This window comes from Crocuta crocuta, unplaced genomic scaffold, assembly GCF_008692635.1.
Source record: "Crocuta crocuta isolate KB4526 unplaced genomic scaffold, BGI_CrCroc_1.0 scaffold26, whole genome shotgun sequence".
Lineage (NCBI taxonomy): Eukaryota > Metazoa > Chordata > Mammalia > Carnivora > Hyaenidae > Crocuta > Crocuta crocuta.
The window spans coordinates 13,046,635-13,061,056 of NW_027532249.1; the positions used below are offsets into that span (position 1 = coordinate 13,046,635).

At 37.2% G+C, this 14,422-nt stretch overlaps 1 protein-coding gene across 1 annotated transcript in view; it reads left to right on the forward strand.

Moving 5' to 3' along the window:
* Positions 1-14,422, forward strand: part of MIB1 (MIB E3 ubiquitin protein ligase 1) — a 123,931-nt gene that overhangs the window by 31,745 nt on the left and 77,764 nt on the right. Inside the window, exons 5-7 of the mRNA XM_077778057.1 lie at positions 694-760; positions 3,080-3,284; positions 12,559-12,742. Of these exons, the coding sequence (XP_077634183.1) occupies positions 694-760; positions 3,080-3,284; positions 12,559-12,742 (456 nt within the window). The remainder of the gene's footprint in view (positions 1-693; positions 761-3,079; positions 3,285-12,558; positions 12,743-14,422) is intronic.

A 14,422-nucleotide genomic window follows, 5' to 3' on the forward strand; every position in this document is an offset into this window, starting at 1 on the left:
AGATAAATCTTAATTTTCTCAGTCACTTCCAAGGTTGCTCTTGAAAGTTCACCTTTTCTGTACTTTTGATTATATCACAACTGCCTCCCCATTCAGATATTTAAATAATAGTATATTTTCTTATAAAAACTAAGTGGGAAGGAACTTGAGTTAATCAGGTTATGAAGTAGGGGCTAAAATTTATGTAAATTGGAGAATTACCTGGCAAGGAACCCAAAGACTGGATTTGGTCTTATCCTTTTCTTTTTTCTGGTTGTTTAGTTTTGGATAATTTTCTTTATTAATACCTGGCTTGTATATGTCACAAAATTGGTTGAAAAGAGCAAATGAATTGAGCTCTTTTTTGTAAAAGTATTTTTAAGATGGAATTGTGTTAGTTACATTTTAAATGCTAGGTATTTGTTGAAGACTTGAAAATATTTCAATGGTAAAGATCTAGGCATGTTAATTTTGAACTTTAAAGGAAAGCTAAAAGTAAAAGTATCTGTCTGGAGATCAGGCTTTTAATTTTTGATGAGTGCTTTTGAAAGCAGTGTTTAGTGTTACTGCTAACCTAGAGTTACTCTTAACTTTTGCTGAGGGTATGTTCTGAATGAACATTTTTGCCTGTTTTAGGTACTGAGCTATACTTGAAGTTTTCAAGTGTGATTTTTCTGTTTTTTTGTTTTTTTTTTCTTTCTTTCTTCTTCTTAGTCTGATCTCAAGTGTGTCCAGGATGCCAAAGGAGGTTCTTTCTACAGAGATCACTGCCCTGTGCTAGGTGAGTCAGCAGACTAGAGAAAATTACTAACTAGTGGGTCAGGGTTCATGGAATCAGAAAATCTTTAAAGGGGACTTTAAAAAAAAGTTATTTACGGAGATACTTTTTGAGTTTTATTTTTTAAAGCATTTGTTCTTTTTTATTGATTTATTTAGACTGATAAAGTTGTCATGTCTTGAAAATCGATATACCATTTATGTGTCATATTTGAAAGTTTATCTTTTAGTTGTAAACATATTGTTGAGAAATTTTGTGTTAGATTATCAGTATGTCTTACATATTGAGAATAGAATCTGACAATTTAATGCTTATAAATTCCTTATATGTTTTATAAAGTTGCCTTTTTATTTTTTAATTTTTTTAAATGTTTATTTAGTTTTGAGAGAGAGAGAGAGACAGTGTGTGAGTGGGGGAGGGTCAGAGAGAGAGGCGATACAGAATCCGAAGCAGGCTCCAGGCTCTGAGCTGTCAGCACAGAGCCCTACACAGGGCTCGAACCCATGAACTGAGAGATCATGACCTGAGCTGAAGTCGGCCGCTTAACCGACTGAGCCACCCAGGTGCCCCTAAAATTGCCTTTTTTTAAAAAAAGTTTTATTTATTTGAGGGTGGGATAGGGCAGGAGAGAGAGAGAGAGAGAGCGAGCGCGCATATCCCAAGCAGGCTCCAAGCTGTCAGCATGGAGCCAGACTTGGGCCTCTAATCCATGAACCATGAGATCTTGACCTGAGCTAAAACCAAGAGTCTGGTGCTAAACTGACTGAGCCACCCAAATGCCCCTAAAATTGCCTTCTTAGTACAAAAATTGTTTGAAGATTAAGGTTATATAATAAATATAATTTTTCATGTGTCATTAAAGGATGAGGAAAGCAAAACTATCTTCATATTATAGATTCTATATTGTTGCCACAATAAACATTTGCCACATTCTTCTGATTAAGGCTTTAGTTGGTGAATGCTTGCCTTTTCATGTGAACTCTGTGTTCCTTTTTTAAGATCATTTGATTTCCCTTCTGGCCAAAAAGGCTGTTTTTTCTTTTTCTTTTTCTTTTTTTTTTTTGTAGCATACACTGATTTTCTTTTTTTTTTAAGGAATGTAGAAATTTATATTTTGACAAGATCATTCCTTTTTCATGTTTGAGAAACTTTCTTTTGTGTCTTGCTTTCACAAGAGAAGTGTAAAATCAACATATATTTTGGATCTCTCATCGTAGTGTTTTATTTATTTTATTAATTTTTAAATGTTTGTTTATTTTTGTGATTAATTTATGTAAATTGGAGAATTTACAATTAATAATAAATTAATGTTTATTATTTTGTGATAGAGAGAGACACAAAAACTGTGAGCGAGGGAGGGGCAGAGAGAGAGAGGGGGGATACACAATCCGAAGCAGGCTCCAGGGTCTGAGTTGTCAGCACAGAGACCAGTGCGGGGCTCGAACCCACGAACTGTGAGATCATGACCTGAGCCGAAGTCAGACGCTTAACTGACTGAGCCACCCAGGCGTTTGCATCATAGTGTTTTATGATCATGAATCCTTTATCTCAGAACTAGGTTTTTTTTTTAATTTTAAAATTTATTTATTTTGAGAGAGAGTGAGCAAGCAGGGAAGGGGCAGAGAGAGGGAGAGAGACAGAATCCCAAGCAGGCTCCACACTGTCAGTGTGCAAAGCCAAATGAGGGGTGGGAACCCATGAATCTGTGAGATCATGACCTGATCCGAAATCAAGAGGTGGACACTTAACCAACTGAGCGAGGCACCCAGGCATCCCTATCCCAGAACTAGCTTTAAGAATAATATAGGGAATGGGCTTTTGAATATTTAAAGATGCTCTTTAAGAAAAAAAAATCAGAAAGGCCATTTGGTAAAAAATAGTACAAAGCACTTAAAAGAAGAAAATAATTTTAAGGTTCTCTTTCATACTCTCTAGCTAGTTATGGTGGCTGCAGTTAGTTATTGGACCTCAATAACTGTCTAATTGTAGTTATTACAGGGATCATCAACAAGTCATCCAGGCAGAAAAATGAATGTTTTAAAAACCCAGAAATTTGTACTTTGATACAGGGTTATTGTTCAGTTGTTGTTATAAATCATCACATTATTTCAATTAGTGAGTCTGATTGTTTTTTTTTTTTTCTTATTTTTGAAGCTCTCTAGGTCCAGAATCTGATACTTACAGTATATTCTCAAAACATTTTAAGATTAGATGGTAGCTAGAACTAAAATATCTAGAGCTTGTTCTTGTTTAAAAATAATATAGTTGCATGCTGTTGTGATGGTTTTCTTTTACCTTTGTCAACTCCTTCTGCAATTACAGGTGAGCAGAATGGTAACAGGAATCCTGGTGGATTGCAGATTGGTGACCTGGTGAATATAGATCTTGACCTAGAAATTGTACAGTCTTTGCAGCATGGTCATGGAGGATGGACTGATGGCATGTTTGAGACTTTAACTACAACTGGAACTGTTTGTGGCATTGATGAAGATCATGACATTGTAGTACAGTATCCAAGTGGCAATAGGTTGGTGATATTTCTCAATTTTTAGTAATGGCAAATAAAGTTGGTATATGGAAGAAAGAGCCTTAGAGAAAGCAAATTATGTGCTATAATCTAAGACTCCTTTAAGCCTGCTCTTAGTACATAAACATCTAGAATATGTCAGTAAAGTGGAGTGGAATAAATGATAAATGTGTGTGTGGTATGTATGTGAATTTATATGAATATATTTATGATACAGTACTCTTTTTTTTCTGGAAGAGGAGAATATATTGTGTTGGTATTAGGTCAAATATAGCTAAAAAGTTCTTTGTTCATAATGGGCCATATCAGTTTTCCCTGAAGGAGAGTAAAATTAGAACTCTGGCCCATATCTCCAGCGTCATCTCTTGGTAACATAGCGTTTTCTTGCCACAGACGTGTGCATACATCGGTCCTTATTAGCAACATAGAATTACATCCCTTTCTTCACTCTGTACCTTTGCACATACCACTTCCTCCATGCAGAATACTCTTTCCTCCTTTTCTCCCTCTTTTCCTGGATTTACTCCTGCATCCTGTAAATACTAAGCTTATGTGTTTTGGGAACCTCCTCTAACTCCACAATCCTGGCATATGCACAGGCTATTCATCTGTGTAGGTCTCCTGTTATATATGAAAATATTTATTTTACATCTAGGTTGCAAGTTTCTTGGAGCCTTTTGTTTATTTGCTCTTAAGGGCTAACATATCAGTTTACTGATATGTTTATAGTATTGTATTTTTTTAAAGTGTATTTTATTTTACAAAGAGAGAGAGAATGTGCATGAGCAGGGGAGAGGTCAGAGGGAGACAGAGAGACAGAGCAGGGGAAGGGCAGAGGAAGGGAGAGAGAGAATGCCAAGAAACCCAATGCAGGGCTCCATCCCACGACCCTGGGATCATGATCTGAGCTGAAATCAAGAGTTGGATACTCAACCCACCACTGAGTCACTCAGGTGCCCTTGTTTATAGTATTTTAAAGAAAAAGCAGTAGCCAGATTGAATAATTGTCAAAGCTTTATTACTGATATATACATAAAGAAACGAACTCTTTGAGGTTCTTTATGGGAGGGGTTGTATATAGAATGAGGAAAATTAGCGTTAAGTTTTTTACCAGTGTATACAATTAGCTCTAATTGTGTTCAAATCTTAAGGATACATGTGATTATATCAGGAGATATAGCATTTGACAAAATCCAACTCCATCTCATGGTAAAAACACTAAATAGAGTAGTAACAGAAGAGAACTTCTTCAACAGAGTAAAGGGCATCTGTGAAAACCCACAGCCTGGGGTGCCTGGGGTGCCTGGGTGGCTCAGTCAGGTAACCATCTAACTTGATTTTGGCTCAGGTCATGCATGATCTTGTGGTTGGTGAGTTCAAGCCCTGAATTGGGCTCCATGCTGACAGTGCAGAGCCTGCTTAGGATTCTGTCTCTCTCCTTCTCTCTCTGCCCCTCCCCTGCATGCTCTTTCTCTTTCTCTTTGCCCCTTCCCTGCACATGTGCGCTCTCTCTCGCTCTCTCGCTCTCTCTCTCTCTCTCTCACTCACACACAAACACACACACACACACACACACACACACACACAAAATGAATAAAATAAACTTAAAGAAAAGAAAACCGACAGCTATCCAATTGGTGAGAGACTGAATACTTTTCCCCTAAGATCAGGAACAAAATAGAAATGTTTGCCCTCCCCACTTTTATTCAGCATTGTTCTAGAGGGTCTAGTTAAGGCAAATTAGGCAAGAAAAAGAAATAAAAGGAAGAAGAGAAAAGGAGTTAAAGCCATTTTTGTTCACGGGTGACATGATCTTGTGTATAGAAAAACCTAAGGAGTCCAGAGAAACCTGTTAGGACTAATAAGCGAGTTCAGTAAAGTTGTGGTATACAAGATCAGTGTAGAAGAGTTAATTGTATTTTTGTGTACTAGCAATGATCCATTTGAAAATGAAATTAAGTTTTAGTTTCATTTACAGTAGCATCACAAAGAATAAAATACCTAAGAATCAATTTAGCCCATGGCCTGGGTGGCTCAGTCGGTTAAGCATCTGACTTCGGCTCAGGTCAGAATCTCAGTTTGCAGGTTTGAACCCTGAGTTGGGCTCTGTGCTGACAGCTCGGAGCCTGGAGCCTGCTTTGGATTCTGTGTGTCCTTCTCTCTCTGCCCCTCCCCCACTTGTGCTCTGTTTCTCAAATAAATAAATAAATGTAAAACAACAACAACAAAAAAGCATCAGTTTAGCCCAAGAAGTGCAAAACTTGGGGAGCCTAGCTGGCTCAGTTGGTAGAGCATGCAACTCTTGATCTTGGGGTCATGAGTTTGAGGCCCATGTTGGATGTAGAGATTACTTTAAAAAAAAAAAAAAAGAAGTGCAAGAATTATACACTGAAAACTCTAAGATATTGTTGAAGCAAATTAAGGAAGCCCAAAATAAATGGAAAGTATCTTATATTTATGGACCAGAAGATCTGATAATTGTTCGGATTGTGTATTAGTTTCCTAGGGCTGCCATAACAAATTACTACAAACCGGTGGCTTAAACAATGGCACTTTATTCTTTCACAGTTTTGGAAAGCCAGAAGTCCAGAGTCAAGGTGTTGGGCAGATTGGTTTCTTGTGGAGGCTCTGAGGAAGAATCTAGAATTTGTTCTATGCTTCTCTTAACTTCCAGTGGTAGTTGGCAATTTTTGGTGTTCCTTGGCATCATTCATTTTTCTGCCTCTGTGTTTTCACATGGCCTTCTCCTCTGTGAGTCTGTGTGTCCCTGTGTCCTCATGTTACCTCCTTTTGTTGGGGGGGGGGTTCACATTTTATTTTTAAATGCATTCAAATCAACCATTTGAGACTGGGAACTATATAATCAGTCCCCCAGCCCACTAATTTATTTTGGTCAAGCCAGTATTTGTAGCTTAACCATCTGTGAGGAAAGAACCCTGAGGAAACATAGACATAAGTTAATTGAGCTCATGGGAATTTTAAAATCTTTTACAGAGGAAAAAAAAAAAAGCTGATTTCACATGACCTTCTTTAAAAAAAATTTTTTTATGTCTTTATTTTTGAGAGAGAGAGAGAGAGAGAGACGGAGCATGAGTGGGGGAGGAGCAGAGAGAGAGGGAGACACAGAATCTGAAGCAGGCTCCAGGCTCTGAGTTGTTAGCACAGAGCCTGATGCGGGGTTGAACCCATGAACCGTGAGATCATGACCAGAGCCAAAGTTGGACTCTCAGCTGACTGAGCCTCCCAGGCACACTCACATGACCTTCTTTTAAGGACACTAATCATTGAATTTAGGGCCCACCCTAATCCAGTATGACTTCATTTTAACTTGATTAAATATGCAAAGACCCTGTTTCTAAATATGGTCACATTCAGAGGTATTGGGGATTAGGAATTCAAGATATTTTTTGGATGACATAATTCAGCCTGTAACAGATGGAGTTCTCCCCAAACTAATCAACAAATTTAATGCAATCTGTATCAAAACTCTAGTGCCTTTTTTATAGAAATTGACAGTCTAATTATATAGTTCACATGGAAATTCACATAACCCAAAATAGCCAAAACAATTTTAAAAAGAAAAACAACATTCTAGGACTTACACTTCCTAATTTCAAAATTTATGATAAAGGTGTAATAATCAAGACAGCCTATTGTTGACATAAGATGGACATATAGATCAGTGGAACAGAATTGGGAGTCTGAGAATAAGGCCCTGCATTTAAAGTCATTTGAATTTTGACAAGGGTTCAACGCAATTCAATGGGGAAAGAATAGTCTTTTCAGTAAATGATGCTGAATATATATAGGCATACCTTGGAGATATTGTAGGTTTGGTTCCAGACCTCTGTTATAAGGTGAGTCAAATGAAGTTTTGGTTTCTCATTGTGTGTAAAAGTTATGTTTTTACGATACTATAGTCTATTAAATGTGCAGTTATACCGTAAATATTGTTAAAAAATGCTAACTATAATCTGAGCTCTTTGCAAGTTGTAAACTTTTTACTGCTGACATTAATGTTGATGGCTGCTGCCTGATCAGGGTGGTGGTTGCTAAAAGTTGGGGTGGCTGTGGCAATTTCTGAAGACAGCGGTGATTTTTGCTGCATTGATTGACTCTTCCTTTCATGAATGACTTCTCTGTGGCATGCAGTGCTTGTTTGATAGCGTTTTACCCACAGTAGAACTTCTTTCAGGATTGGGAGTCACTCTTCTCACAACCTGCCTCTGCTCTATCAACTAAGTTTATGTGATATTCTAAATCATTTGTTTTCACTTCAATAGTCTTCACACTATCTTCACCTGGAATTAATTCCTTCTCAAGAAACCACTTTCTTTGTTCATCCTTAAGAAGCAACTCTTCATCTATTAAAGTTTTATCATGGGATTATGTAATTCAGTTACATCTTTAGTCTTTACTCCTAATTCTAGTCCGCTCCTAATTCTACTAAGAGGTCAAAAGACCTCTTCCCATAAATCACAAATGTTCTTAATGGCATCTGGAATGGTGAATCCATTACCAAAGGTTTTCAATTTACTTTTCCTAGGTCCATTGAAGGCATCACTATCTATGGTAGATAATAAATAACCTTAAGAAAATATATTATTTATTTATCATTTATTTATTTTTTTGAGAGAGTGAGTGTGGGTGGGGAAGGTCAGGAGGGAGAATCTTAAGCAGGCACCATGCCCAGTGTGGAACCTAGTGTGGGGCTCAATCTCACAATTGTGAGATCATGACCTGAGCCAAAGTTGGATGCTTAACCACTGAGCTACCCAGGTGTCCCGATGAAATGTATTTTTAAATCATAAGACTTAAAAGTCAGAATTATTCCTTGATCCATGGGCTACAAAATGGCTGTTGTTTTAGCAGTCATGAAAACTACATCTGTCTTATTTTACATCTCCATCAGATCTCTTGGATGACCATATGCAGTGTCAGTAAGCAGTAATATTTTGAAAGGAGTCTTTCTCAGATTGGTAGTTCTCAAAAGTGGCCTTAAAATATTCAGTAAACCATGTTGTAAACAGACATGCTGTCCTCCAGGCTTTGTTGTTCCACTTGAAGAGCACAGGCAGAGTAGATTTAGCATCATTCTGAAGGGCCCTAGGACTTTTAGAATGGTAAATAAGCATTGGCTTCTACTTAATGTCATCAGCTGCAATAGGTCCTAACAAGAAGGTCAGCCTGTTCTTAAAAGCTTTGAAGCTGGGTGTTGACTTCTCTCTGGCTATGAAAAGTCTGGATAGCATCTTTTTCCAATAGAGGGCTCTTTTGTCTATATTGAAAATCTGTTTAGTGTAGTCACCTTCAGTAACGGTCTTACCAAGGTCTTCTGGATAATTTGCTGCAGTTTCAACAATAGTACTTTCTGCTTCACCTTGCACTTTGATGTTATGGAGTTCCTTCTTTTCTTAAACCTCAAGAACCACCCTCTGCTAGCTTCACTCTTTTCTTCTGCAACTTCCTCACCTCTCTCGACCTTCATAGAATCGAAGAGAGTCAGGGCTTTGTTTAGAATTAGGCTTCAGCTTAAGGGAATGTTGTGGCTGGTTTGATCTTCTATCCAAATTTTCTCCATATCAGCAGTATGGTAGTTATACTTCCTTATCATTTGTGTGTTCGCTGGGTTAGCACTTTTAATTTCTGTCAAGAACTTTTCATTTATGTTCACAATTAGGCTAACTGGTGAAAAAAACCTTGCTTTCAGCATATCTAGGCTTTTGACATGCCTTTCTTTTCACTAAGGGGAGTCATTTCTAACTTTTGATTTAAAGTGAGACGTGCAACTCTTCATTTCACTTGAAAACTTAGAGGTCATTGTAGGGTAATTAACTGGCCTAATTTCAATATTGCTGTGTCTCAGGGAATAGGGAGGCCCAAAGAGAGAGAGAGAGAGATGGTGAACGACTGGTCTTTGTAGCAGTCCGAACACATACATTTATAGATTAAGTTCTCTGCCTTATGTGGGTTTGGTTTGTGGCTCCTCACATCATTTGCAATAGTAACATCAAAGATCACTGATCACAACAAAAAACAAACCAACCAAAGACAAAGGTCACTGATCACAGATCATCAACAAATATAATGAAAAAGTTTGAAATACTGTGAGAATTACCAAAATGTGATAGAGAGATAGATAGGAAGTAAGCAGATGCTGTTAGAAAAATGGTACCAATAGACTTGGTCAACACGAGGTTGCCACAAACCTTCAATTTGTAAAAACACTGTATCTGTGAAGTACAGTATAATGAGGTATACTCATACAAACATCTAATCATTATGTTGTACACCTTAAGCTAATCTAATGTTATATTTCAGTTATACCTCAAATAAATAAAGCTGCAGTGAGAAGAATCTTTGGTGAGTCAACTAGTTATTAACATGAAAAGAAGGAAATTGGACCCCAGGTACACACCATGTAGAAATATTAAGTGAAAAATAGATCACAGACCTAATGTAAGAGTTAAAACTATAAACCTCTTGGAACAAAATATAAGTCTGCGTGACCTTGGATTAGACAGTGGTTTCTTACATACGACCCCCAAGGCAGAAGAATCAAAGAAGTAGTGAATAAACTGGACATCATCAAAATTAAAAAATTTGTGTTTTGAAGGAAACTTTGGGAGGAAGTATTTGCAAATCATATATTCTATCATGTATCATATATATCATATATATATTCTAGATACAATATATCATATATTCTACATACAATTTGGGACTTGTATCTAGAATATATAAAGAACTCCTAACTCAATAACAAAAGAAAACTAACCCATTTAAAAAATGGACAAAAGATTTTAATAGACATTTTTCCAAAGCCAATATAGAGGTGACCAGTAAGTGCATTGTGTTTGTCTGCTAGGACTGGATATAACAAAATACCACAGATTGCCTGGCTTAAACAACTGGAATTAATTTTCTTATAGCTCTGGATGCTGAAAGTCCAAGTTCAAGGTTTCATTAGAGTTGGTATCTATTGAGACCACTTCCTGGCTTGTAGTCGGTTGCCTTCTCACTATGTCTTCACATGGCCTTTTCTCTGGGCATGCTCAGAGAAAGACATCTCCTATATCTGTTCATTTTCCTATGAAGACATCAGTCTTGGTGGATTACCATGTCACCTTTATGACCTCACTTATTTTTAATTATTTCCTTAAAGGCTCTATCTCCAAATACAGTTATAGTAGAAGCTATGAATTAACACCCATGAAAAGATGCTCAACATTAGTTCCTAGGGAAATGTAATTCAAAATCACAATGAAGTATCACATACTAGAATAAAATAGTATATAATTACAAGTGTTGGTGAGGGGGTGGGAGAAATTAGAACCAAACCTCATTCACTAATAATAGGAATGTGAAGTGGTCTTGATGCTTGGTCTTGATGCTTTGGAAAATATAGAGTTAGCATATGACCCAACTGATCCACTCTTAGATTTATACTTAAAAGAATTGAAAACATGTCCACACAAAAACCTTTACATGAATGCTTGTGGAAGCATTTTTCATAACAGCCAAAATGTGAACATCCTAAATGCCTATCATCTGATGAATGGATAAACAAAATATGATGTATCCATACAGTGGAATCTTATTGAGCCATAAAAGGGAATGGAATACTTACATATGGTGCAACATAGATAAATCTTCAAAATATTATGCTCAGTGAAAGAAGCCAGTCACAAAAGGTCACATATTATGTGATTTCTGTAAAATATCCAGAACAACCAAATATGTAGAAACAAAGTATATTACTAATTATTAAGAGCCAGGGTGAGGGGCGAACATGGATCGACTGCTAATTGTTATGGAATATCTTTCTGTGGTGATGAAAATGAAATTAGTGCTTGGTTGTCCAAGGGTGTGAATGTACTAAAACCACCTAATTAAACACTTTAAAAGAGTGAACTATTTGTAATGGGAATTTTATGTGAATAAAAAGAGCAGGAGGAAATCTTAACACAACTTAAGTTCAGATTAGTATATACTAACATTTAGTGTCACTTTACTGACATTTTGTGTTCTCGTTTGTTGTTTGAAAATATTAAGACGAATTGGGACTATTACTTGCTGAATTCTTTCTTGGTCAGAACTTGGGCAGTAGTGTTAACAGTAACATGACATCTGGATTCTAGAAAATAACCTTTTTTTTCTGTACTTTTTTCAACAAGAATTTATTACGTACTTTTCCTATATTAGCCCTGTGATTAGTCCTGGGATTACAAAGACAATTAAGACATGATCCCTTGCTTTGAATGGTTTTCCCTTTTAGTTTGGATAGATAAAACCAGAAATAACTGCATTAAAATGTTGTAATTGTGGTAGGTGAGTATTCAGGGTATTCTGAAGGTACAAAAAAAGAGTCATTTCAGCCAGGCAAATCAGAGAAAACTTCAGAGAAAAAATTACCTTTGGAATTGTAATCAAATACATACTGTGATTAGGTGGCTTTTTAAGAATCACTAATGAAATATTGACCCTGTATGCAAAAAGATGTACATATGGCAGTGTTGTTTATAATATTGTTTGTAATAGTGAAAATTTGGAAATCCTTTAAATGATGGTAGGAGAATGGTTAAATGCATTAGTGTATAACCATGTAATGGACTACTGTAGTCACTGAATTGAAATAAGTAGGTCTATATCTGTAACATTGAAAATAAATTTTCCAAGGTACATTCTCTGAGAAAAAAGAAGTCCCGAAATTTTATATATGCGTGTGTGTGTGTGCGTGTGTGTATGTATACAAAATCTATTTATGAAAAAGGAAACAACTCTCTATGTTATAAGTATCATTGCACTAATAGAAGATCATAAGGATACACAGTGGAAGTGTTTGTGTCCCAGTTTCATTAGACTTTTTTAATTGAAGTATAATTGACACCACAATGAGTGTTTACAGTCGTTTGTAGTGGGATAGGGAATGGTGATCCAGGTGTGTCTGTGTGAAATGGACATTTCACTTTTACTTTATATGTTTCTGAAAGGTTTTAGTATTTAACAGTAGTGTATTTTATAACCATTTTTATAACATGCCAGGGAAAACTAGAGAGAAGTATCATATTAGGGTGGTGAGATTATAGGTAAGTCTTTTCTTAAATATGCATAATTATAAAAGGAAATACAAATCATTCAGGACATAATTGCAAAGGATTGCTTTACTCTGCTCCTGTGTTAGGAAATTTTTTTGCCCTTCAATGTTTAACTAAGAATTTTGCATTAAAATTAAGTACAGTTACCTATTTTGAGTTTTGGCTTTGATTTTTAGGTGGACCTTCAATCCTGCTGTTCTCACTAAAGCAAACATTGTCCGTAGTGGGGATGCTGCTCAAGGTGCAGAAGGAGGCACCTCACAGTTTCAAGTGGGTGATCTTGTACAAGTTTGTTATGATCTGGAAAGAATCAAACTTCTACAGAGAGGACATGGAGAATGGGCTGAAGCTATGCTCCCAGTAAGTATATCTAAAATAGTTTCAGACTAGGAATAATAAAGACTAGAAATTATATTATGGTTATGTAGTTTTTTTTTAATGTTTTATTTATTTCTAGGAGAGAGAGAGAGAGAGAGAGAGACAGTGTCAGCAGGGGAGGGTCAGAGAGAGAGGGAGTCACAGACTGAAACAGGCTCCAGGCTCTGAGCTGGCAGTCAGAGAGAGACACTCCGTGTCTCTCTCTCTTCCTTGGCTGCTAGGCATACTTAAGTCTTACATTGTGTAATTTGTTCCACTTAAATTAGCCCAGGAAGGTCCATATAGGGCTACCGTTAGTATTTTTTGAAAGAGCTGTTAGTGGAGAATGTAATGTAGGTGGAAGGCAACGGGGACTTTTCCTGATACTTAATCCCAAAATGAGAGAGAGATGCTCATTGAGTTACTAGCAGTGCTAGACCACTGCTGCTTCCCTCAGTTGGGGGCCTGCCTCTCTAAAACTTTGAGTGGGGAACAACTCTGAATGTGTGCCTTCTGAGCTGGCTTTGATCCCAAAGAGTTATGGTGTAATTTTTAATTTATTCATTCAACACATTTTTCACCAAATGTTCAGGAACAACAGAAAAATTTGTTTGTTCTGCCTCTTTGCATCCATCCTCTTTCTCCATTTATCCCTTGCTCTTTCCTTCTGTCCCTTGCTTCTGTACTACTACCCATCTGTCCTGTTGTCCCCTAGACTTTCTTGCCCTGTGTCCATTTCCTTCCATTTTGCTGTGTCCCCCTATTTAGCCCTCCACTTTGCTACCCCTACTCTTTTCTCATCAGTCACAAAACTTGTCCTCTCCTGTTCCTCTTCCCCCAGTCCCATCCCATTCAGTGCTTCCTTCCTATCCCATGAATCGCCCCTCTCATCTCTTCTTCATGTCTCATCCCCATACCCTGCTGTGTTGTCTAGTGCTCTGTCCTGGCCAGCACCATCTTCTATCTCATCTAGCCCTCTGCCTCCTCCCATCTTGTCCAGTACCCCCTCTCATCCTGTCCAGTATGCCTTCCTCGTTCTTCATGTTGTGCTGTGCCTCCATCAGTACATCCTTCCTTCCTGCCTTGCTCCCTCAGCAGATACTTTAGCACAAACAATGTACCTATTAGGCTTTAAAGATTTAATAGTGAACAAAAAAAAAGAAATCTATTGTTATGGTGCTTTCATTGGAGACATTTCATAGTTTGCAGATGCTGCTGACATTATTTTTTATTGTTTTAGTTAGGTAGTGACTAAGTGATAGTTGTCTGTCTTAGACAACAGCAGGGGCTGTATTTTAGAATATTTTTGTCAAAAAAGTTAAGTTCTATGTGATCCTTTTTTTGTTTACTTTTTTAAAAGTTTAGTGAGAGAGAGTGCATGTGCACATACACTAGTGGAGGAGGGGCGGAGAGAGAGGGAAACAGAGAATCCCAAGCAGGCTCCATGCTCAGCAAGGGGCCCGATGCAAGTCTTGATCTCACAACTGTGAGATCATGACCTGAGCTGAAATCAAGAGTTGGCTGCCCAACTGACTGACCTACCCATGTGCCCTTTGTTTGCTTTTGATGTTAACGTTGGTTAAAAAATATGTTGATGTACTTTAAGCCTCACTATAGTGTAATGTTAGTTAAGTGGAATCTTTTGACGTGTTTTATACAAGAAACATATATATATATATATTA